Below are 23,191 nucleotides of genomic sequence, written 5' to 3' on the forward strand. Positions count from 1 at the left end.
CGGCCGGGCGCGGTGGCTCACGCCTGTAATCCCAACACTTTAGGAGGCTGAGGCAGGTGGACCAAATGAGGTCAGGAGTCGGAGACCACCCTGACCAACATAGAGAAACCCCATCTCTACTAAAAATACAAAATAACGGGGCGTGGTGGCGCATGCCTGTAATTCCAACTACTCAGGAGGCTGAGGCAGGAGAATCACTTGAACCCAGGAGGTGCAGGTTGCAGTAAGCCGAGATGGTACCACTGTACTCCAGCTTGGGCAACAAGAGCAAAACTCTATCTCAAAAAAAAAAAAAAAAAAAATGAACTGGGCTCATGGTGGCATGTGCCTATAGTCCCAGCTACTTGGGAGGCTGAGGCAGGAGGATCGCTTGAGCCGGGGGAAGCCCAGGCTGCAGTGAGCCGTGATCTCACCACTGCACTCCAGTCTGGGTGACAGAGCAAGACCCTGTCTCAAGTAAAAAGAAAACCTCAGAGTTTCTAGGGAGAGTGGGAGTCTTCTACCCATAATCCCTGGCCCTGTGGGGGTCCCCCGCTCCCCAGGCACACTGGCTGCAGTACCCTAGGACACAGAGATGGCAGAGCGGCTGCAGAGGAAGAGCTTTTTATTGTGGGAGGTGTCTCAAACTGTACGAAGGTCAGCAGCGCAGTGGGGTGCGACCCCAGCCAGCTGGCGGTTAGGGCTGGGCTGGACGCCATCCGCCCCTTTTCCCATCTCCCTCGGCGCATCCCTGGGGAGCCGCCATCACTCGGCAGATTCCGCATCAAACCTGAGGTCCTGGAGAACCTCGCTGATCGCCTCCATGGTTTTAATTACCCTACAAGAGCGGATGGGAACTATAAATAAAACCCAGATGGGGCGAATTAGCTGCTGCGGCTGTGGTGAGCCCCGGGCCCTCCTGCCCGCCATCAAAGCTCCAGGCAGCACGGAGGGACCGCTTAGGTGCTTGGGAGAAGGGGTGGCCCCATAGGTCACAGTGGGCTGACAGAAAAGGCCATCTGGGCTCTGGGCACGGTGGCTTACGCGTGTAATCCAGCATTTTGGGAAGAGGCAGGCGGATCACCTGAGGTCAGGAGTTCAAAACCAATCTGGCCAACATGGCAAAACCCCGTCTTTACTAAAAATACAAGAACTAGCCAAGCGTGGGGGTGGGCATCTGTAATTCAAGCTACTTGGGAGGCTGAGGCAGAAGAATCGCTTGAACCTGGGAGGCAGAGGTTGCGGTGGGCCAAGATCGCGCCATTGCACTCCAGCCTGGGTGACAGAGCAAGACTGTCTCAAAAAATAGAAATAAAAAAACCGGGGAAAAAAAAAAAGGACCGGGAGTGCTGGCTTAGGCCTGTAATCCCAGCACTTTGGGAGGCTGAGGCGGGCAGATCACGAGGTCAGGAGATTGAGACCATCCTGGCCAACATGGTGAAACGCCATCTCTACTAAAATACAAAACATTAGCTGGGCGTGGGGCACATGCCTGTAGTCCCAGCTACTTGGGAGGCTGAAGCAGGGGATTCATTTGAACCCAGGAGGCGGAGGTTGCAGGGAGCTGAGATTGCGCCACTGCACTTCAGCCTGGCGACAGAGTGAGACTCAGTCTCAGCAAAAAAGAAAAAAAAAAAAAAGGCCATCTTAGTGGGATGTGTAGCATCAGGAAGTTATGAAGCATGACTCTGTCAAATGTGTATGTACATGAGTGTGTGTGCTTGGGGGCTGAGAACAGACATCTGAAGGTTTGTGCTCAGTGGGGCATGCGCGACAATATTCAAGCTCCACGGACAGCCACGTGTGCAGGATTGACATGTGTCAAGGTATACAGCAGTGTCCCAGCAATGCACGGTGAAATTGATGTGAAGTTTCACAACTATGCCCTCTGGGGAAGTGTGTATCTGAGGGCCACCAGATGAGAACACCATTGTACAGAGGCAGAGGGTTCCTCTGCTGGGTCTGACCGTGCCAACCCTGGTGCAAATCGAGCATAGCCAGGCGGCTTGGGCAGCAGCGCTCACTTCATTTTCAGCTGGTGCATCTGTACAGCGTCCTCCTGCCCCGCCAGCTCTGGCGTCTCCATCAGCTGCAGCAGGGCCACCTGGTGGGGGAATGAGCAACGCGAAGGATGTCTCCACCAGCAGAAGCCACCCCCTGCCCTCCCAGGATGTTCAGGAAAAGACAGAGGCACCCAGAAAGGCAATGCCCGGGTAGAACCACAAGGGGCAGTGCTTTGTGTAGGAAGAGTCCGAAATTCAGTTTAGAGGGGCTCTCAGAAGGCAGACAGCGAGCATGTCAGAGGCAGTGCTGAGCGCGATGTGGGCGTGGCCTGGGAAGCAAAGTGACGTATTAGCCAGGCAGTGGCCGTAGGGGTGAGTTAGGCTGCGCCTCATGGTCCCAAGGACTGGACCCAGGGTGTTATTGGTATAATCCCAGGATAAAAGTAGGCCAAAAAGGCTGGACGCGGTGGCTCACGCCTGAAATCCCAGCACTCTGGAAAGCCGAGGAGGGCGGATCGCTTGAAACCCAGAGTTCGAGACCAGCCTTGCCCATATGGCAAAACCCCGTCTCTACTAAAAAAAAAAATACAAAAATTAGCCGGGCGTGGCGGGGCACGCCTATAATCCCAGCTACTCAGGAGGCTGAGGCAGAATTGCTTGAACCTGGGAGGCAGAGGTTGCAGTTAGCCGAGATCGCGCCATTGCACTCTAGCCTGGGTGACAAGAGCGAGACCCTGTCTTTAAAAAAGGAAAAGAAAAAAAGCCAAAAAGAGGCAGAGATGGGTAGCTCATGGGGGGCGTGGCCTAGGAATTCCAGAGTAGATCTCGGTGTGGGCGTGGCTTCACGTAGATGTGACCGGCCACCCCCTCCCTCCCACACACACACACAGGGTTGCAGAGCCTAGTAGGCGGATCCCAAGAGAGAAATAGACAAAAAAAACTAAAGCTGTGATGGAGGAATACGGAGGAGGCGTAGCCTGGGAACCCCCTCGCCTGTATCTACGGGAGGTTGAGGGTGGGACAGGAGAAGCGGAAGAGTGTGGGTGGAGCATTGTTGGGGCGGGATCTGGGCATGCTGGAATAGCATTTAGGCGGGGCTGGGAGAAAGTGGGAGTGCCCTGGGAATAAGGACAAAACTTGGAAAAAAATTGGGGATAAACAGCAAGGGCAAGGTCCAAGAATCCTCAAGTGAAGACTTAATAGAGGACTGACGTGGGACAGTAAGGGGTGAGGTCTGTGTATGGGATACTGGGACCACCCCCCAGTCCACCAACCAGGGGTGCGCCACAAGAGGAACCGACCAGGATCCTAGAGACACGGTGGGGAATGGGTGGTGGTCTCACCGTGCCCAGCCGCGTCTGCTCCAGCTCCTGCAGGTTGCGCACGTGGCTGGCGAGCAGCTGCTGCCTGCGAGGCCCGGCCAGCTCTGCTTCCACCGCCAGCACCTCCCGCGAGGCGGCGGCGAAGGCCTGAGTCACCTCGTGCACTGTGCTCCGGTAGCGCGCGAAGTCGTAGTCCGGGCCGCTGCGCAGGTACTGGCGGTGGCCTCTGCGGCAGGTGGGGACCCTGAGGCCGCGCTCTCAGGCTCTGCACCCGCGCCAACCACCTAAACGGCCCCCAGGAAGTGTCCCCGGACCCCAGAGGGGAGGACTGGTAGGTAGGAAGGACGCTTCCTGACTCCCGCAGGGGAACCCGAGACAGGCCCACCCCTGCTCTTGGGGAGGAGAGAGAAGCCACGAGGAGTGGGTCATCGGGTAGTGAGGAGGTGCTGCAGGGCCTTTCTCGTGAAAGCGAGGACTCGGTGCCCCGAAATCCCCGCCCCATCTGACTCTGCAGCCGCGCGAGGACCCAGCTCTTCCTCCAGGCACGCCCGCCGAAAGCACGCCCACACCCACAGCGGGCGGGGAACTGAACCCTGAACCCCTGCGCACCCCCACTCACTCCTCCAGTCGGCGGAAGCCCTGCGCGCGCTCAGCCTGCAGCTGGTGGATGCGCTGCACCAGCGTCCGGATCGGGGCGTCTTTCTGCGGGGCGGGGGGGCACGGCTGGGGTATGTAACCGGCGCCCCTGGGTCTGAGCCGCCCGCCCCGCGCCTGTTCCCGCTCGGGCCTGGACTCACCCAGGGCCACGCCGGCTCCTTGCGTCCCGGAGCCTCGGTGGCCTCCTCAGCAGCGGGCACTGCAGGGACCGTGGGCTCCGCCGCGGTCTCGGTGATCATGACTGCGCAGCCTGGCCAGGCTCCGGAGCAGGTCCTTCCACTGCGTCCGACGCCCCCTACAGGCCGGGAGGTCCACGGACCCCCACCCTGCGGCTGGCCAGCCACGAGACCTCGGGGAAGAAAGGGGAGCCAAGACCGCGGGCCGCCCAAGCAAGCCCTCTATCCTCCACCCACCCTTCTTGTTCCCGTCCAGCGATCGCGTTTTTCCTTGAATGTGCGGCTCTGAATACAGAACAGCTGTTAGCCTTGAGTTCGTTTCTATGCTTGTATCTCAACACCGACTTCACGTGAAGCGGGTATTGAGCGTGGGTTTTGACATTCAAGAGCGTTAAGTAAGCCTGGGCAACCTAGGGAGGCCCGCTCTCTACAGAAAAAACAGCCCGACATGGTGGCTCCCGCCTATAGTCCCAGCTACTCGGGAGGCTGAGGTGGGAGGATTGCTTGAGCCTGGGAGTTGGGGGCTGCCATGAGCTATGACCGTGCCACTGCACTCCAGCCGGAACCACAGTGAGACTGCCTCAATAAAAGTGCAGTGGCTGGAACTCCACCGACATTAATAGAGATTCACTGGCTCTCCAGAGAATCACAGGGGTGAAGATAAGATTCAGTGACAGGGACGGTGTCAACAGCCCTCCGAATTGAATTGGGTGTCTTATGTAATAGCCCTGAGCCTGGGGCATAGCAGGGGCCAGTAGGACCTCAAAGTACAGAGAAGGCCTTGGAGCTTTCTGCTGGAGGGATCCACCGGCTAGACTGAGCTTTGGAAAGCTTCCTCCTCCAGGGGCCCAGCCGGAGGAGCAGGAAGATGCTGGTAGCCTAACCTAGTGAAGAGGGACCAGCTCAGGTATGGGGTGACAGACACCAGCCTTCAAGGGGGAAGGGACTAGGCTGTTAGTGAGTCGGGAGTTTTTCCTGTCGATGGGTTCGTGGTCTCACTAACTTTGAAGAATGAAGCTGTGGACCTTCGCAGTGTGTGTTACAGCTCAAAAAGAGTCCACAGACCGGGAGAGTGAGCAGCAGCGCAGTTTATTGAACAAAGCGAAAGGAAAGCTTCCACAAGCTGGATGGGGACCCAGAAGGGTTGCAGTTACTGGCTCGCTAGGGCTTATATCCCGGTGTTACCCCCTCCCCTTTCTTTTTGTCCATTGAGAGTGGTTCTTTTTTCAATCCTCCCTTGGAGTGGTTTTTATTATTATTATTTTTTTTTTGGAGACAGAGTCTCGCTCTGTCACCCAGGCTGGAGTGCAGTGGTGCCATCTCGGCTCACTGCAAGCTCCGCCTCCCGGGTTCATGCCATTCTCCTGCCTCAGCCTCCCGAGTAGCTGGGACTACAGGGCGCCACCACGCCCAGCTAATTTTTTGTATTTTTAGTAGAGACGGGGTTTCACCGTGTTGACCAGAATCGTCTCAATCTCCTGACCTCGTGATCCACCCGCCTGGGGCTCCCAAGTGCTGGGATTACAGGCGTGAGCCACCGTACCCGGCCTGGAGTGGTTAATTTTGAATCCTTCACTCCATTGATTAAGAACTCAAAACCTGAGTCACAGGGGTCTTTTGTGAAAATCCCTGAACTGGCCCAGAAAGTCCCACCGACTCCACCCCTCAGTCCCCTCTCTCAACAGGAGAGCCCAATTGCTGTTGGGGTGTGAGACAATGACGGCTCTAATTGCTTCCTGCTAAATAGGGGCATAGAAGGGGTCCTGTAGCTGAGGTTTCCTCGTGAGAGGTGGTTTGGGTGTCAACGTCCGGGTATGGGCTGGCCATCTAGGGTGCTGATAATAGGTGTTGGTTGAAGTTATCCAAGGTTCCATCTGCAGTACCATTTCTAGTTTCATTGATTCTATTCGGGAAGAAACGAAGCGGATGAGGGAATTGAAAAGACATGGGCCAAAGGTTACTCCTAGAATAAGGAGGGGACCTAAAAATGGAAGAAGCCAGGAGAGAACACGCTGTGAGAACCCTGAGGTAGCTTCGGTTGTCCCACTGTGTAGTCTGCTGGCTCTATTCCGAAGTCATTTAATTCCATCTCTAGGCCGGGCGCGGTGGCTCAAGCCTGTAATCCCAGCACTTTGGGAGGCCGAGACGGGCGGATCACGAGGTCAGGAGATCGAGACCATCCTGGCTAACACGGTGAAACTCCGTCTCTACTAAAAAAAAAACTACAAAAAACTAGCCGGGCGAGGTGGCGGCGCCTGTAGTCCCAGCTACTCGGGAGGCTGAGGCAGGAGAATGGCGTAAACCGGTGAGGCGGAGCTTGCAGTGAGCTGAGATCCGGCCACAGCACTCCAGCCTGGGTGACAGAGCGAGACTCCGTCTCAAAAAAAAAAAAAAAAAAAAAAAAAAAAAAAATTCCATCTCTGACTATGCCTGATTTACTGACAGAAAAACAACACTCCTCGCTCAGAAAAAGGCATGTTCCTCCCCTTTCAGCAGTGAGGAGATCTAGTGCTCGCCAGTTCTGGAGAACCACGGCTGCCATTGGCTGTTTGGTCCTGGATTTGAGTAAGTTGGAGAGAGATTTCATCTAGGCTTTCTCTTAGTTCTTCAGAGAGAGTTAAGGATACTGTGAGCCCAGCAGTTCCAGTTCCTAGGGTGGTAGTAAATCCTAAACCAGCCAATAGAGGAAGTAGTGAGATTGTTCTCCGCTAAAGCTTACCATGAATGGGCACAGCTACTGCCTCTTCTGAAAAGGAATAAGTCACAGGAGGTACTATGTAGGCTAAAGTACAAGTTCCTGTCCAGTTGGTGGGAGGCAAATATAGAAGGATCTTCCACACACAAAGAAAACTCCTTGTCGGGGTTCTATACACCCCTGTAGCTGAAAATCTCATAAGGGCTGGGGTTCATCTAAATTCATTTCTCATTCCCATGATTTGAGGGTCTGGGACAAAGGGATGACTCCTAGCGGTTGCAGCTGAATAAAATTTGCCAAGGACGTATTATGGGATTCCTCTAAGGCAAACTGGTGGCTAGCAGCAGTAAGAAAAACTCATGCTCCACAGACAGGAAGCAGGGGGCAATGGGGTTTTTTTAACCCTTCGCCTGTGAGAGAGGAACAAAGTCCCAGGAGGGGAATATTCTGGGCAAAGGGAAGTCTGCCCCAGCAGTAATTGCTTGTTTTGGCCTCTGGTGGGGAAATTATTTGGCTTGGGTTGATAAATCTTAAGGGACTGGTGACTGAAATAGGGTTTCCAAGGAGCTCATGTTTATTTCCACAAAACGTGGGGGTGCCAGTAGTAGGAATTAGAATATTTGAAGTCTAGATCCAAGGGAAGCGTATAGTTGCAGCCAGCCATGTGTCCCACATCTTGTGATCCTGGGAACACTTGACGGGAGATACAAAGGAGTGGAGGCGAAGAGAAGGAGGTTATTGTGCCCACAGAACCTATGATTGGGATGACTGATATAGTGAATTGTCGGAGAATGGCAGTGGCTGCTTGAGCCTGTCAGGGAAATTGGACCTATCACTAGGATGAAAAAACCCTGGGCCCTTAGAAGTGTTAGCTATGTATAAGGCTGCAGAGCTTTCCACTCATATGTTGAGGGGGGCTGGAACTGCTGTATATAAGGGGGAATGAGCATTCATGCAAACCCAACAGGATGAGTTACTCTGGCTGGGATGTGCTTCAAATAAAAACCTGGAGGACGGCCGGGCGCGGTGGCTCAAGCCTGTAATCCCAGCACTTTGGGAGGCCGAGATGGGTGGATCACGAGGTCAGGAGATTGAGACCATCCTGGCTAACACGGTGAAACCCCATCTCTACTAAAAAATACAAAAAACTAGCCAGGCGAGGTGGCGGGCGCCTGTAGTCCCGGCTACTTCAGAGGCTGAGGCAGGAGAATGGCATAAACCCGGGAAGCGGAGCTTGCAGTGAGCTGAGATCCGGCCACTGCACTCCAGCCTGGGCGACAGAGCGAGACTCCCTCTCAAAAACAAAACAAAACAAAAAAAACCTGGAGGAGATGTTTATAATTCCCTCAAGATTGGGGAAGAGGTTGAACGGGAAAAGGTTAAGACTTGGGCAAAGGCAAGGAAAGATAGAATGTTAGAGTACATTCTGTTTTTTTTTTTTTTTGAGACGGAGTCTCACTCTGTCACCCAGGCTGGAGTGCACTGGCCAGATCTCAGCTCACTGCAAGCTCCGCCTCCCGGGTTCACGCCATTCTCCTGCCTCAGCCTCCCGAGTAGCTGGGACTACAGGCGCCCGCCACCTCGCCCGGCTAGTTTTTTTTTTTTTTTTGAGAGGGGAGTCTCGCTGTGTCGCCCAGGCTGGAGTGCAGTGGCGCGATCTTGGCTCACTGCAAGCTCCGCCTCCCGGGTTCCCGCCATTCTCCCGCCTCAGCCTCCGAGTAGCTGGGACTACAGGCGCCCGCCACCGCGCCCGGCTAGTTTTTTTTTTTTTTTTTTTTTTTTTTTTTTTTTTTTTGAGACGGAGTCTGGCTCTGCCGCCCAGGCTGGAGTGCAGTGGCCGGGTCTCAGCTCACTGCAAGCTCCGCCTCCTGGGTTTACGCCATTCTCCTGCCTCAGCCTCTCAAGCAGCTGGGACTACAGGCGCCCGCCATGTCGCCCGGCTAGTTTTTTGTATTTTTTAGTAGAGACGGGGTTTCACCATGTTAGCCAGGATGGTCTCGATCTCCTGACCTCGTGATCCGCCCGTCTCGGCCTCCCAAAGTGCTGGGATTACAGGCTTGAGCCACCGCGCCCGGCCCCAGCTAGTTTTTTTTTTGTATTTTTAGTAGAGACGGGGTTTCACCGTGTTAGCCAGGAGGGTCTCGATCTCCTGACCTCGTGATCCACCCGCCTCGGCCTCCCAAAGTGCTGGGATTACAGGCTTGAGCCACCGCGCCCGGCCACATTCTGTTTTTAAAACAAGAACTGAGGTAGAACTTATGAGCACTGATTAATTTCCTGTGGTTTTTCCTTCTGAAAGAGGATACGTAGGTCTTCCAATGACTCACAGGTATAAGAAGGTTTGTCTGGCTGACTCTTAGATTCCCGAACTAATGATTCTGTGGGTTTTCAGGCTGCGTCCAAGGTTTGATTCGGGTGTGATGGATCCAAGACTCCGCTCCAATCACCTTGACTGCAGTTGGAGTGGAGAGGGTAACTAAATATCCTCCTTCCCAGGATAGATTTAGGCATGGGGAGGTAGAGTGGAGGGACTTGACTAATACTAGATGCCCGGGATGGAACAATGCTTTACCCTTTTCTCGGTGACATCCTTCAGGTAATGTCTTAAGGATTTGTTGGTACCTAGCCAAAGAAGTTATGTCCTTGATTAAGTTGGCAGTTTCTCGATCAAGTAAGAGGTCGTTTGTGAGAAAAGGCCGTCCATATAGCATTTCATAAGGACTGAGTCCTATCTTGTAGGGAGAATTTCGGATCCTTAATAATGCTATGGGCAAGAAGGTAGGCAGGCCATGGGAGGTGAGTTTCATGTGTTAATTTCCTTAGGTGCCTTTTGAGTATTTCATTCATCTTCTTGACTTTCCCTGAGGATTGTGGTCCCCAGGCACAATGAAGATGATATTGTATCCCTAGCGCCTTGGAAATTCCCTGAGTCATGGTGGTTCTGAAAGCCAGGCCATTATCACTTTGTAAACTACGGGCAAGTCTAAATCTAGAAATTATTTCATGGACCAGGGTTTTGATTACCTCCCGGGCCTTTTCTGTCTTACAGGGGAAGGCTTCAACCCAATTCGTGAAGGTATCAACACAAACTAGTAAGTATTGAAGTCCTCGTGACTTAGGCATATGAGTGAAATCTAACCGCCAGTCCTCTCCAGGGTAGTGGCCTGTCCTTTGTTCTCCCTGAGGGGGTTGGTGATGGACCAAGGGGTCATTCCTTTGGCACACTTCGCAGGCCTTGACTATCTGCTAGATAGTTTTAAGGAGATCTCGTCCAGTGAACAGAGATTTGGCCATTTGATGGGCGTACTCAATACCCATATGGAATGTTTGGTGAAGGGTTTTAAGTATTTTCCATTGATTAGCTGCGGGTATGAGCACCTTTTCCTCCTCAGTAGCTAGCCATCCCTAAGGGAGAAAACTATGTCCCTGTGAAAGTCCCCATTCCGTTTCCGCAGGGGAATACTGGGGCCTGGTCTACTGAAGGGGGTTATCCCATACCAAGGGTCCCTCCATAGGTGTTTCTAATGGGCGGTCCCGTCTTGTGGTAACTTTGGCCTTGATGTCTGCCCAGCAATTTCCTTCTGCCTCCTTTCCTTCGCCTTTCCGATGGCCTCGGCAGTGCAAGACTGCCACTTCCTTGGGTTTTTGTAATAATTTTCTTTTTTTTTTTTGAGATGGAGTCTCGCTCTGTCACCCAGGCTGGAGTGCAGTGGCGCGATCTCAGCTCACTGCAAGCTCTGCCTCCTGAGATCACGCCATTCTTCTGCCTCAGCCTCCCGACTAGCTGGGACTATAGGCGCCCGCCACCACACTTGGCTAATTTTTTATATTTTTAGTAGGGACGGGGTTTCACCATGTTAGCCAGTATGGTCTCGATCTCCTGACCTTGTGATCCGCCCATCTCAGCCTCCCAAAGTGCTGGGATTACAGGTGTGAGCCACTGCACCCAGCCGGGTTTTTGTAATAATTTCATAATTTCTTCATGGTATTTAATGGGTGTTCCTCCGGAGGTTAGGAACTCCCTTTCTTTCCATATGGCAGCATGGGCATGTAGAACTAGATAAGCACATTTGCTGTCCATATACATATTTATTATTTTTCCCTTTCCCAGCTCTAAAGCTCGGGTAAGCGCCACCCGTTCTGCTAACTGGGCGCTGGTCCCTGGGGGAAGGGGCCCACTTTCAACTACTGCTTTATCACTAACTATGGCATATCCTGCCCTTCATAATCCCTTTTCTACAAATGAACTTCCATCAGTATATAGGTTGAGGTCAGGGTTGGTTAAGGGGACCTCTAAAAGATCCTCCCGGGCAGCCTAAGTTTGGGCTATGACCTGTTGACAGTCATGTTCTATTGGTCCTTCGTTTTCTGGGAGAAAAAAGCCAGGTTAAGAGCTGCACAAGTGCGCATCTGAAGCACTGGTCCCTCAAGTAATAAGGCCTGGTACCTAAGTAGGCGATTGTCTGACAGCCACAAATCTCCTTTAGCAGTTAGCATGCCGTTTACATCATGAGTAGTCCATACAGTGAGGTCTCTCCCTTGTATTATTTTGATGGCCTCTGATACTAAAATGGCCACTGCAGCTACCACCCGTAGACAATGAGACCAACCCTTTGCTACCACATCAATTTCTTTTCTCAAGTATGCTACTGGCTGTATGGTAGTCTCTCGAGTCTGGGTAAGGACTCCAAGAGCTATTCCCATTCTTTCTGTGACATATAAAGAGAAATTTTGTCCCGTAGCTGGACTCAAAACTGGGGCTTGTGTTAGGGCCTGTTTTAGGGTTCTGAAGGCTGTCTCTGCCTCTGGTCCCCATTCTATCAAATGAGTGTTAGCTTTTTGGGTCTCCTTAATTACAGTGTAAAGTGGCCTGGCCATTTCGCCACATCTGGGGATCCACAGTCAGCAAAAGCCGGTTATTCCAAGAAACTCTCACGACTGTTTTAATGTCTTAGCGTGAGGATAAGCCAGTATAGACTGGATACGTTCTTTGCTGAGAGCCCTGGTTCTTTTAGCCAAAACCAGCCCTAGGTATTTGACCTGCTGTAAACAAAGCTGGGCCTTTGATTTAGATACTTTGTAACCTCCATCAGCTAGAAGGTTTAAAAGATCTTGGGTAGCCTGATGGCACAGGGTCTCCGAACAGGTAGCTAGACATAAGTCATCCATATATTGAAGAATTAGGGTCCCTGGGTGCGAGAAGTGACTTAAATATTGGGCGAATGCTTGGCTAAACAGGTGAGGGCTATCTCTAAATCCCTGGGGCAAGACTGTCCAGGTGAGCTGAGATGTTTGATCTGAGGGATCCTCAAAGGCAAATAGGAATTGAGAGTCAGGGTGTAGAGGGATACAGAAAAAGGCCTCTTTAAGATTCAGGACTGTAAACCACTCTGCTTCTTCTGGTATTTGAGAGAGTAATGTATAAGGGTTGAGTACAGCTGGGTATAAAGGAATTACGGCCTCATTCATGAGCCTGAGGTCCTGCACCAACCTCCATTGACTGTTTGGTTTTTGTAACCCTAGAATTGGGGTCGTAACAGGGGCTGTTACAACATCTTACTAGGCCTTGGGCTTTTAAATTTTTAACAATACCTTGTAATCCCTTTTGAGCTTCAGGTCTTAGGGGGTATTGTCTTTGGTAAGGGAAAGAGGTGGGGTCTTTTAGTTTGATTTGGACTGGACAGGTGTTCTTTGCCCTTCCAAATTGTCCTTCTAATGCCCAAACCTCAGGGTTGAGTCCTTCCTCAAGTAGGGGACAACAGATAGATGTTTTGTTCCCAGTATTCATACAGATGATGGCTCCTGCTTTGGCTAGTATGTTCCTCCCCAGTAAAGGTGTGAGATTCTCGGGCATGATGAGAAAGGCACGCAAGAAAATTAAGGTTTCCCAGTTACAGCTAAGGGGGTGGGAGAAACACCTGGTTACAGGTTGTTCCAGGATCCCTTGGATGGTAACAGATCTTGAGGACAGCCATCCAGGGCAGGACAGTAGAACTGAGAAGGCTGCACCAGTGTCCAGGAGGAAGTCGATTTCCTGGCCCTCAATGGTTAAACTTACCCGGGGCTCTGTGAGGGTGATGATACGAGCTGGCGCTTGCCCCAGGCACCCTCTGTCCTGTTGCTAGATCATCTGGTTGGGGACTTCTGGCCCAGAGAACCTTCATCCTCTGAGACAGTGTGCCTTCCAGTGATCACCTTGGCATAGTGGACATGGGTGAGATGGCGGCTTATTTCTCACTGGACAATCTTTTTTAAAGTGTCCTTGTAAACTGCACTGATAACAAGCCCTGCTGGACGATTGGCCTGCTCTATTTTTTACTCCTCTCTGAACTGCCAAGGTTTGTTTGTCTGAGGGCCATGACTAAAGCTGCAGCCTTTCTTTTATCTCGCTTTTCCTTTTCGGCCTGTTCCTCTTGGTCCCTATTATAGAACACCGAGGTTGCCAGGTTTAATGATGCCTCCAAATTTTGCTCGGGGCCCAAGGCTAATTTTTGGAGCTTTTTCCTAATGTCTGCAGCTGACTGAGTAATAAATTTGTCCTTTAAAATTAACTGGCCTTTGAGGGAATCTGGTGACAGGGGAGTATACTTTCTCAAGGCCTCCCTCAGTCTTTTGAGGAAGGCAAGAGGCTTTTCTTCCTTCCCTTGGGTTACGGTAGACATTATTGAATAGTTCATGGGCTTTTTCCTAGTTCTCCTTAACCCTTCTAGGAAACAGGTCAGTAAACGTTTGTGACTCCAGTCCCCATGATCTGAGTCAGGGTCCCAGTGGGGATCCATACTGGAGACTGCTTGCCGCCCAGTAGGAAACCGCTCTCTCTTCTCATGTCATTCTATCACTTACTTAACTGAGGTACCAGGTATCCCCAAACTCTCAGGCTGCTGTTAAAGCAGCATTCTTCTCATCAGCAGTTAGGGTCTGATCAAGCACTAACATTACCTCTCTCCAGGAAAGGTCAAAAGATTGTCCCAGACCCTGTAGGACATCTATGTATCTGTCGGAGTCCTCTGAGAACTTTCTTAAGTCTGTCTTAATTTGCTTTAGATCAGAGAGGGAAAAGGGAACATGTACTCGGGTTGGGCCAAATTCCCCTCTTACAGCCTGAAGAGAACATAGCCAGGGGCCAATGGGGTCTCTTGGCTCTTTGAAGGCTCTTTGTTCCCTTTTGGGCTGTAGAAGCCAGAGGGGGTTCAGCATTAGTAGGAGGAGCCGTGGGGAGGCCTGGGTATGGGGTATAGACTTTAAGGACTCCCTGTGGGGTGCAGGTTACATGTCTTACGAAATCGTGGGTTATCCCTTAATGAGAAGAAGGTCTGAACATATGGTACCTCGCTCCACTTGCCTTCTCGTTTACAAAACAGATGCAGTTGCAGGATGGTATTATAGTTTATACTTCCCTCATCTTCCCAGTAAGATGAACTCCTTAAAGATTGTACATAGACATAGCAATTTTAAGCTGGGGGGGCAACGGGGCATTGGGCCAAGGCTGAAATGGCATCTCATGTACTAAGGCCTTTTGTCCCAACTTTCCATCATAAGAATACGACTTTTAATCTCCCTGTCGATGGTCTATTATATTACTTAACTCCCACAAATGCAAGTGGTACCCCAAATGGAAGAACTCCACAGTTCGGATTGCTGATCCCAAACAAGAGAGATGATAGGTGATATGGTTCCCAGTGAGGTGGGGATGACAGAAAATGGCCTAAGCCGGCCGGGCGCGGTGGCTCAAGCCTGTAATCCCAGCACTTTGGGAGGCCGAGACGGGCGGATCACGAGGTCAGGAGATCGAGACCATCCTGGCGAACACTGTGAAACCCCGTCTCTACTAAAAAATACAAAAAACTAGCCGGGCGAGGTGGCGGGCGTCTGCAGTCCCAGCTACTCGGGAGGCTGAGGCAGGAGAATGGCGTGAACCCGGGAGTCGGAGCTTGCAGTGAGCTGAGATCCGGCCACTGCACTCCAGCCCCGGCGACAGAGCAAGACTCCGTCTCAAAAAAAAAAAAAAAAAAAAAAAAAAGGCCTAAGCCTTCCAGTGACCATTGGCACACACTATATTGTCCTGGGTGTTGCCTTGGGTATCGAATATGAGGAACAGGTCCTGTATATTTGTATTGTTGCCCATCTACATTAGAATAAGCCATGGGGGCCGGGTGTGGTGGCTCACGCTTGTAATCCCAGCACTTTGAGAGATCGAGGTGGGTGGATCATGAGGTCAGGAGACAGAGACCGGTCTGACCAACATGTGAAACCCCGTCTCTACTAAAAATACAAAAATTAGCCAGGTGTGGTGGCACGTGCCTGTAATCCCAGCTACTCAGGAGGCTGAAGCAGGAGAATTGTTTGAATCCTGGAGGTGGAGGTTGCAGTGAGCCGAGATCGCACCACTGCACTCCAGCCTGGGCGTCAGAATGAGACTCCATCTCAAAATAAATAAATAAGCCATGGGACATCAGGAACATGGATCTGAGGGTTGCCATCCTAATTGTTTTAGATTCCTAATCCAGAGGGTTTTCATCCCGGGATAGAGAGAATCCTGGAGACAGGGTCTCAAGAGTCTTCCCTACAGACGTTTGGATCCAGGACGCATGGCTCTAGAAGGGTGGGTGAAGCACATGTGGGCGGCTGTTTAACAAAGGTTTCACACAGCACCATCATCTCGACCGGGCGGTACTGGGAGCTCAGGGATACTGTTTTCCACCCTTGGCCAGCCCTTGGTTCAACCCAGAAGATGTAGAGAAAGTGGAAACTGGTTTCTAGGCAAAACGGGAGTTGTTAGCCCTTTCTCAGAAACCCTTACACTTGTGTCGTTAGTCCGGCGGCCGCGCTGCTTGTTTTTAAACGGCCGACAGGTGCCTGGTGTTTGTCCTAAATTCTAAAGTAAAATAGAGCAGAGTAGCAAGCAAAAGAGGTCCAATGTTACCGCTTTGGAAATCCCAGGTGAGCCCCCACGATGAGCCAGTTTTTGCTGCTGATGGGTTCCTGGTCTCGCTAACTTGGAAGAATGAAGCAGAGGACCTTCGTAGTGTTAACAGTTTAAACAGAGTCCACGGACCAGGAAGAGTGAGCAGCAGCTCAGTTTATTGAACAAAACGAAAGCTTCCACGTGCTGGAAGGGGACCCAGAAGGGTTGCCATTGCTGGCTCTGGTGGCTAGGGCTCATTGGCACTGTTACTCCCTCCCCTTTCTGTCCATCAAGAGTGATTCTTCTTTCAGTCCCCCCTTGGAGTGGTTAATTTTGAATCCTTCACTCCATTGGTTAAGAACTCAGGGCCGGCCGCGGTGGCTCACGCCTGTAATCCTAGCACTCTGGGAGACTGAGGTGGGCAGATCACAAGGTCAGGAGATCGAGACCATCCTGGCTAACACAGTGAAACCCCGTCTCTACTAAAAATACAAAAAATTAGCCAGGCATAGTGGCGAGTGCCTATAGTCCCAGCTACTCAGGAGGCTAAGGTAGGAGAATGGCGTGAACCCAGGAGGCGGAGCTTGCAGTGAGCTGAGATTGCGCCACTGCACTCCAGACTGGGCGACAGAGCGAGACTCTGTCTCCAAAAAAAAAAAAAACAAACTCAAAACCCTGAGTCACGGGGGTCTTTTGTGAAAGTCCCCAAAGTGGCCCAGAAAGTCCCACCAACTTCACCCCTCGCTAGCATGCATCATTGGCCATGCGCTGGCTTCACCGACACTGAAAACGGGCCAGCAAGGTGCCTCACCCCTGTATTCCCAGCACTTTGGAAGGCTGAGGCAGAACTGCTTGGAATCAGTGCAAAACCATCCTAGGCAACATAACAAGACCATGTCTGTAAAAAAAAAAACGCAGTAAGGCCAGGTACTGTGGCTCACGCTTGTAATCCTAGCATTTTGGGAGGCCGAGGCAGGTGAATCACAAGAGGTCAGGAGTTCAAGACCAGTCTGGCCAACATGGCAAAACCCCATCTCTACTAAAAATACAAAAATTAGGCCGGGCGCGGTGGCTCAAGCCTGTAATCCCAGCACTTTGGGAGGCCGAGACGGGCGGATCACGAGGTCAGGAGATCAAGACCATCCTGGCTAACATGGTGAAACCCCATCTCTACTAAAAATACAAAAAAAAAAAAAATTAGCCAGGCGAGGTGGCAGGCGCCTGTAATCCCAGCTACTCGGGAGGCTGAGGCAGAATGGTGTGAACCCGGGAAGCGGAGCTTGCAGTGAGCTGAGAGCTGGTCACTGCACTCCAGCCTGGGCAACAGAGTGAGACGCCATCTCAAAAAAAAAAAAATTAGCCAGGCATGGTGGCATACACGATAATTCCAGCTACTCAAGAGGCTGAGAAAGGAGAACTGCTTGAATCCAAGAGGTGGAAGCTGCAGTGAGCCGAGATTGCGCCACTGTACTCCAGCCTGCACAATGGGCGCAAGGCTGCATCTCAAAAAAAAAAAAAAAAAAAAAAAGTGATAAAAAAGCAAAACTAAACAAGAGGCTTTTAAGTTGAGGAGTTTGAAGCCAGCCTGGGCAACGTAGCAAGACCCCATCTCTACAAAATATTAACCGAGTGTGGTGGCACAAGCATGTAGTCCCAGCTACTCAGGAGGCTGAGGCAAGATCCTGGAAGATCAAGGCTGCAGCAAGCTATGATCATACCACTGCACCCCAACCTGGGTGACAGTGAGACCCTGTCTCAAAATTTTACATCAGTAAATAATACAACAGGAATTAAGTCTTTGCTCACCCCAACACATCTAAGAAACTCCTGACCTTATGATTTGCCCGCTTCGGCCTACTAATCATTACAAGCTTTAAAAACACCAAATTATCTGAGCGTGGTGGTGTGCACACCTGTAGTCCTGGCTACTTGGGAGGCAAAGGAGAGAGGATCACCCGAGCCTGAGTTCCAGGGTACAGGGAGCCATGACCACACCACTGCACTCCAGCCTGGGTGACCTTAAGGGGAAAACACCAAGGGTTGCCCTTCTTAAAGAGGCAGAGCACTGACTGCAGACCGAGAGTGATGTCACGGCCTCAGGTTCAAAACTGAGAACTGGGCCAGGCACGCTGGCTCACACCTGTAATCCCAGCATTTTGGGAGGCTGAGGCGGGCGGGTCACAAGGTCAGGAGATCGAGACTACCCTGGCTAACATGGTGAAACACCGTCTCTACTAAAATACAAAAAATTAGCCGGGCATGGTGGCAGGCACCTGTAGTCCCAGCTAGTCAGGAGGCTGATGCAGGAGAATGGCATGAACCCAGGAGGCGGAGCTTGCAGTGAGCCGAGATAGCGCCACCGCACTCCAGCTTGGGTCGCAGAGCAAGACTACGTCTCAAAAAAAAACAAAACAAACAAACAAAAAACCACAAAAAACACAAAAAAACTGAGAACTGGGTCAGGCATGGCAGCTCTTGCCTGTAATCCCAACACTGAGGGGCTGAGGTGGGAGGATAGCTTGAGCCCAGGTTCAAGCCCAGCCTGGACAACACAGTGAGACCCCATTTCTATAAAACAAAAAAAATTTGAGAACCAATGTTCTACACCATTGGGTGTACCTAATTTTCTACCTATCTCCACATACCTAGGCACTTCAGGGCCAAGGCCTGAGGGACACCTCAAAGTGCCTGACAGATCCCAGCAATGACAAAATTGATCCTCAGTCCCACCAATTACAGGACTGTTTTTTTTTTTTGTTTTTTGTTTTTTTTTTTTGAGCCGGAGTCTCGTTCTGTCGCCCAGGTTGGAGTGCAGTGGTGCGATCTGGGCTCACTGCAATCTCTGCCGCCTCCCGGGTTCACGCCGTTCTCCTGCCTCAGCCTCCCGAGAAGCTGGGACTACAGGCGTCCACCACCACACCTGGCTAATTTTTTTGTGTTTTTAGTAGAGACGGGGTTTCACCGTGTTCGCCAGGATGAAGGACTGAGGTTTTTACTCTAATTTTACAGATGACAAATCCAGAGTCAGGGGCATAGGACAGGGACCAATGCAAGTGGGACAGAATCTAGGACAGAGGACCCCACAGGTGGCACAGAATGGAGTGCTGAGTAGAGTCCCTAAGGGAGATGCCCACTCTTTAGCCACCTCCCTGGACAGACCAGCCATGAGGACACCAGTTGCTGCTCCAGTCAACGAAAGGGACACTTTATTGAGGCTCCAGGGCCACAGGGCCTGGGCAGGAGGTTGCCCTTCAAGGAAAGAAGAGCCTTATTTGACCTTCTTCTTGGGGCGCAGGTTGTTGGTGTGGCCACACTTCTTCTTGCGGCAGTTGACAGCACGAGGGTGAAGGCGAGCATAGCACCTGCAGAGAGACAGGGGGGCGGATGAGGGCATACCCCTACTCTGGCAGCCCCCACAGCCCCCCAAGCACCAGAACACACATACTTGCGGCAGATCATCTTGTCGCAGTTGTATTTCTGGGCAAGCTGGCGGAGGGAAGGCTCAATAATGCCACCTCGCAGACGCAACACCAGGTGCAGGGTGGACTCTGCAGGAGACAGCCAGAAGGACAGCGACTGAGCCCAGCCCTAGCTCCTCAGTCAGAGGGGCAGGGCCCTCCAGGGCCTATAGTCTGGTGCTTTCTCAAGTGTGATGGGGACACCAAGTCGGGATCCCCCGAGTGTTCCACGTGTGGAAGATACACTGTCCCAGCCAGGCCTGCCCCAGGAAATCTCCATCTCAGCCCTGACCATGAGCCCTGGGGGAGTCTGAGACACATATGCCAACTGAGGTATCCACCTGGGTTTCTAATATGGAAGGCGACTTCTAAGTGGTTCGGGCAAGGTCAGACACTGAAGTCTAGGCTGGACACAGTGGCTCACGCGTGTAATCCCAGCACTTTAAGAGACCAGCCTGGCCAACATAGTGAAACCCTGTCTTTACTAAATATACAAAAAAAATTAGTAGGGCGTGGTGGCACCTGCAATCCCAGCTGCTCGGGAGGCTGAGACAGGGGAATTGCTTGAACTCGGCAGGCGAAGGTTGCAGTGAGCAGAGATCACGCCACTGCACTCCAGCCTGGGTGACAGAGTGAGACTGTCTCACAAAAAAAGGACACTGAATTCTTGTCACTCCAACAAGTGACACTAATTTTCTTATTGCAGTGATAAAAAAATTCACATTATGACTTTTTTTTTTTGCCTCCTAAGTTCAAGCAATTCTCCTGCCTCAGCCTGCTGAGTAGATGGGACTACAGGCATGCACCACCATGCCTAGCTAATTTTCGTATTTTTAGTAGAGGTGGGATTTCACCATGTTGGCCAGGATGATCTCAACCTCTTGACCTTGTGATCCGCCTGCCTCGGCCTCCCAAAGTGCTGGGATTACAGGCCTGAGCCACTGTACCCAGCTAATTTTTGTATTTCTAATAGAAACAGGATTTCACCACGTTGGCCAGGCTGGTCTGGAACTCCTGACCTCAGGTGATCCACCCGCCTCAGCCTCCTAAAGTGCTGAGATTACAGGCATGAGCCACTGTGCCCAGTCCCATTATTTTAAACAAAACACAAGTCGGCCGGGCACGGTGGCTCAAGCCTGTAATCCCAGCACTTGGGGAGGCCGAGACGGGCGGATCACGAGGTCAGGAAATCGAGACCATCCTGGCAAACACGGTGAAACCCCATCTCTACTAAAAAATACAAAAAACTAGCCGGGCGAGGTGGCAGGCGCCTGTAGTCCCAGCCACTCGGGAGGCTGAGGCAGGAGAACGGCGTGAACCTGAGAGGCGGAGCTTGCAGTGAGCTGAGATCCGGCCATTGCCCTCCAGCCTGGGCGACAGAGCGAGACTCCGTGTCAAAAACAAAAACAAAAACACAAGTCATTTGAACTGCTCCCCGACCCGATTGGAGCCATCAATGCTCTTTTCCTAGGACCTGGGGATCTTGGGTCCCTGCCCAGCAACCCCAACCCTGGTACCTTTCTGGATGTTGTAGTCTGAGAGAGTGCGGCCATCTTCCAGCTGTTTGCCGGCAAATATCAGACGCTGCTGGTCAGGTGGGATACCTGAGGGGGAGGAAGGCTCAGTTAGAGGCTCTGTGGAGCATACTACTGGCAGTGTCCCCAGCAGGGGAGTTCCAGCACTACCCCCACTACCCCCAGTCTCTCAAAAGGGAATTGAGGTAGAGATAACAGACGTTCTTCAGATCACATGGAGAAGCAAGGGCAAAACAGGTCTGTCTAAAGCCAGCACCAACCCACACAGGACTGAAACTCCCCTGGGCAGAGAGGGACTCCCAGTCCATAGCCAGAGCCCCCACACCCAGTACCGACTCACCCTCCTTGTCTTGAATTTTGGCTTTGACATTCTCAATGGTGTCACTGGGCTCGACCTCAAGGGTGATGGTTTTGCCCGTGAGGGTCTTCACAAAGATCTGCATGTTTGCGTCTGCTGGAGGAAGGGAGGCAGGATAGACTGGTGAGCAATGCATGCCTGAGTGGCGCAAGCTCAGGTGCCTACACCCCAGTTGCTATCCCTTTGCCTGCACCGAGCCCAACTGGTCCTGCCCCAGTACCTGTCTTCCTTCCACTCCTCCAAGCCTGGCCCTACTAAGCTTCTCACACACCCTGACCTGGAGTCTACACATGTCCTGAACTAAGGACTACATATCCTCCACCCTCCTGACTGCATGGGCGCTCTTCAGGAACACAGACTGTGGTTATTCTCCTTAGGCTTAGCAGTGGAAGGACTCGTCAGTATCTCCTGATGGAATAAATACCCTTTGGCATCATCTTGCCAGATCCAGCTTCCCTGAGAACCGTCCCACCCTCTCCCACCACAGCCATGTCCTGAGCTCCTCCACAGGCAGTGCTCCTGCTGCTAGCCTGGATGGGAAGCCATCCCCTACAACACACACGCCTTCTGTCGCAGCCTCTCTCCTCTTTTTTTTTTTTTTTTTTTTTTTTTTTTGAGACGGAGTCTCGCTCTGTCGCCCGGACTGGAGTGCAGTGGCCAGATCTCAGCTCACTGCAAGCTCCGCCTCCCGGGTTTACGCCATTCTCCTGCCTCAGCCTCCCGAGGAGCTGGGACTACAGGCGCCCGCCACCTCGCCCGGCTAGTTTTTGTATTTTTAGTAGAGACGGGGTTTCACCGTGTTAGCCAGGATGGTCTCGATCTCCTGACCTCGTGATCCGCCCGTCTCGGCCTCCCAAAGTGCTGGGATTACAGGCTTGAGCCACCGCGCCCGGCCGCCTCTCTCCTCTCTAACTCCAAGCTGGGGCACCCAGCACTTAGCTTCCTTCTCAATTACGCCAAAACTCTCCAGACCCCACTTCTTGTCTTGACCCCAAACCACAAACATCACTTAGTATCTACCAACCACTTGCCAAGCATTGTTTACATATAAAAGTTGACTTAAAAACATAAAGAATCGCCCGGGTGCAGGGGCTCAAGCCTGTAATCCCAGCACTTTGGGAGGCCGAGGCAGATGGATCATTTGAGGTCAGGAGTTTGAGATCAGCCTGGCCAACATGGTGAAACCCCGTCTCGACTAAAAACACAAAAAATCAGCTGGGCGTGGTGGCGGGCGCCTGTAATCCCACCTACTCGGGAGGCTGAGGCAGGAGAATCGCTCGAGCCCGGGAGGTGGAGGTTGCAGTGAGCCGAGACCGCACAACTGAACTCCAGCTTGGGCGACAGAGCGAGACTCCTGAAAAAAACACAAATAGTCTAAAGAAGAGTCTAAAAGGCAGACGCTACCACCAGCCCCTCCTTACAGACGTAGTAATGGAGCCAGGTATGGAGACTCAGCTCAAGGAATTTAGTATTTCCAAAGTATAAACACGCAGTGACGGGCAGAGTTGACGCTACACGCTCAATACTCCTCTCTCATTAACTCGGATCTGCCCAGAGGACGCCTTCCCGCCCGAGGCCTCGTGGGGTCACGCTGGCAGGCAGAGCACGCAGGCTCCTCTCCAAAACGGCGCTCGCCTCCTGGGCCCAGGTCTGGACTCGGAGTCGCGACCTCGAGAGCCCTGCCCAGCTACCCCGGCGAGATTGGCCCGCATGAGCCGGCTCAGGGCCACCTCTTCTGCCGCCCAGGCCCCTGCGGCCTCCCGCAGGCCCCCACCCGCCCTCGGACTAGCGCGCACCCGCACGACCGTCGCCACCAACCAGCTCAGCCGCCTCGGTGAAGAAAAAGAGGACGGCGGAACCGGAAACCACCTAATCTCCGCCGAAGGCGCTTGCGCACGGAGCACGCCGGACGCCTGCGTCACAATTCGCGCCGCGCCTTGGGCCCCGTTCTGCCGCCATCTTGGATGCTGGCAAACGAAGCCGCAGCGCACGTGGGTGAGCGTCGCCCACCCGCTTCCGGGTATGGCCCCCGCCCGCCGAGTCACTAGAGGAGATGATTGCACCTCTCTGGGTGTTTGCGCCGGCTGCCTCTGGGCCACTGAC

The 23,191-nt window shown here is 52.4% G+C and overlaps 2 protein-coding genes across 6 annotated transcripts; both read right to left on the minus strand.

Annotated features, from left to right (window-relative positions):
* Positions 1-587: 587 nt before the first annotated feature.
* Positions 588-4,298, minus strand: REX1BD (required for excision 1-B domain containing). Of its 2 annotated transcripts, none has more exons than XM_033196970.1 (5): positions 4,102-4,298; positions 3,924-4,006; positions 3,326-3,530; positions 2,004-2,083; positions 588-817 (listed from the first exon to the last, which is right to left on the minus strand). In XM_033196970.1, the coding sequence occupies exons 1-5, from the start codon at positions 4,198-4,200 to the stop codon at positions 745-747; spliced, it is 540 nt and encodes a 179-aa protein (XP_033052861.1). In that variant the 5' UTR covers positions 4,201-4,298; the 3' UTR covers positions 588-744. The 2 variants fall into 2 exon arrangements, with proteins under 2 accessions (XP_033052861.1, XP_033052860.1); XM_033196969.1 differs by having other exon boundaries at positions 3,326-3,548.
* A 14,616-nt stretch (positions 4,299-18,914) lies between these two features.
* Positions 18,915-23,023, minus strand: UBA52 (ubiquitin A-52 residue ribosomal protein fusion product 1). Of its 4 annotated transcripts, none has more exons than XM_033198830.1 (5): positions 22,885-23,023; positions 21,071-21,181; positions 20,713-20,799; positions 19,183-19,285; positions 18,915-19,099 (listed from the first exon to the last, which is right to left on the minus strand). In XM_033198830.1, the coding sequence occupies exons 2-5, from the start codon at positions 21,171-21,173 to the stop codon at positions 19,006-19,008; spliced, it is 387 nt and encodes a 128-aa protein (XP_033054721.1). In that variant the 5' UTR covers positions 21,174-21,181; positions 22,885-23,023; the 3' UTR covers positions 18,915-19,005. The 4 variants fall into 4 exon arrangements, with proteins under 4 accessions (XP_033054721.1, XP_033054720.1, XP_033054723.1 ...); XM_033198829.1 differs by having other exon boundaries at positions 21,071-21,184; XM_033198832.1 differs by having other exon boundaries at positions 22,907-22,957.
* Between the last annotated feature and the right edge of the window lie 168 nt (positions 23,024-23,191).

This window comes from Trachypithecus francoisi, unplaced genomic scaffold (genome assembly GCF_009764315.1).
Source record: "Trachypithecus francoisi isolate TF-2019V2 unplaced genomic scaffold, Tfra_2.0 Lachesis_group5, whole genome shotgun sequence".
Taxonomy (NCBI): domain Eukaryota; kingdom Metazoa; phylum Chordata; class Mammalia; order Primates; family Cercopithecidae; genus Trachypithecus; species Trachypithecus francoisi.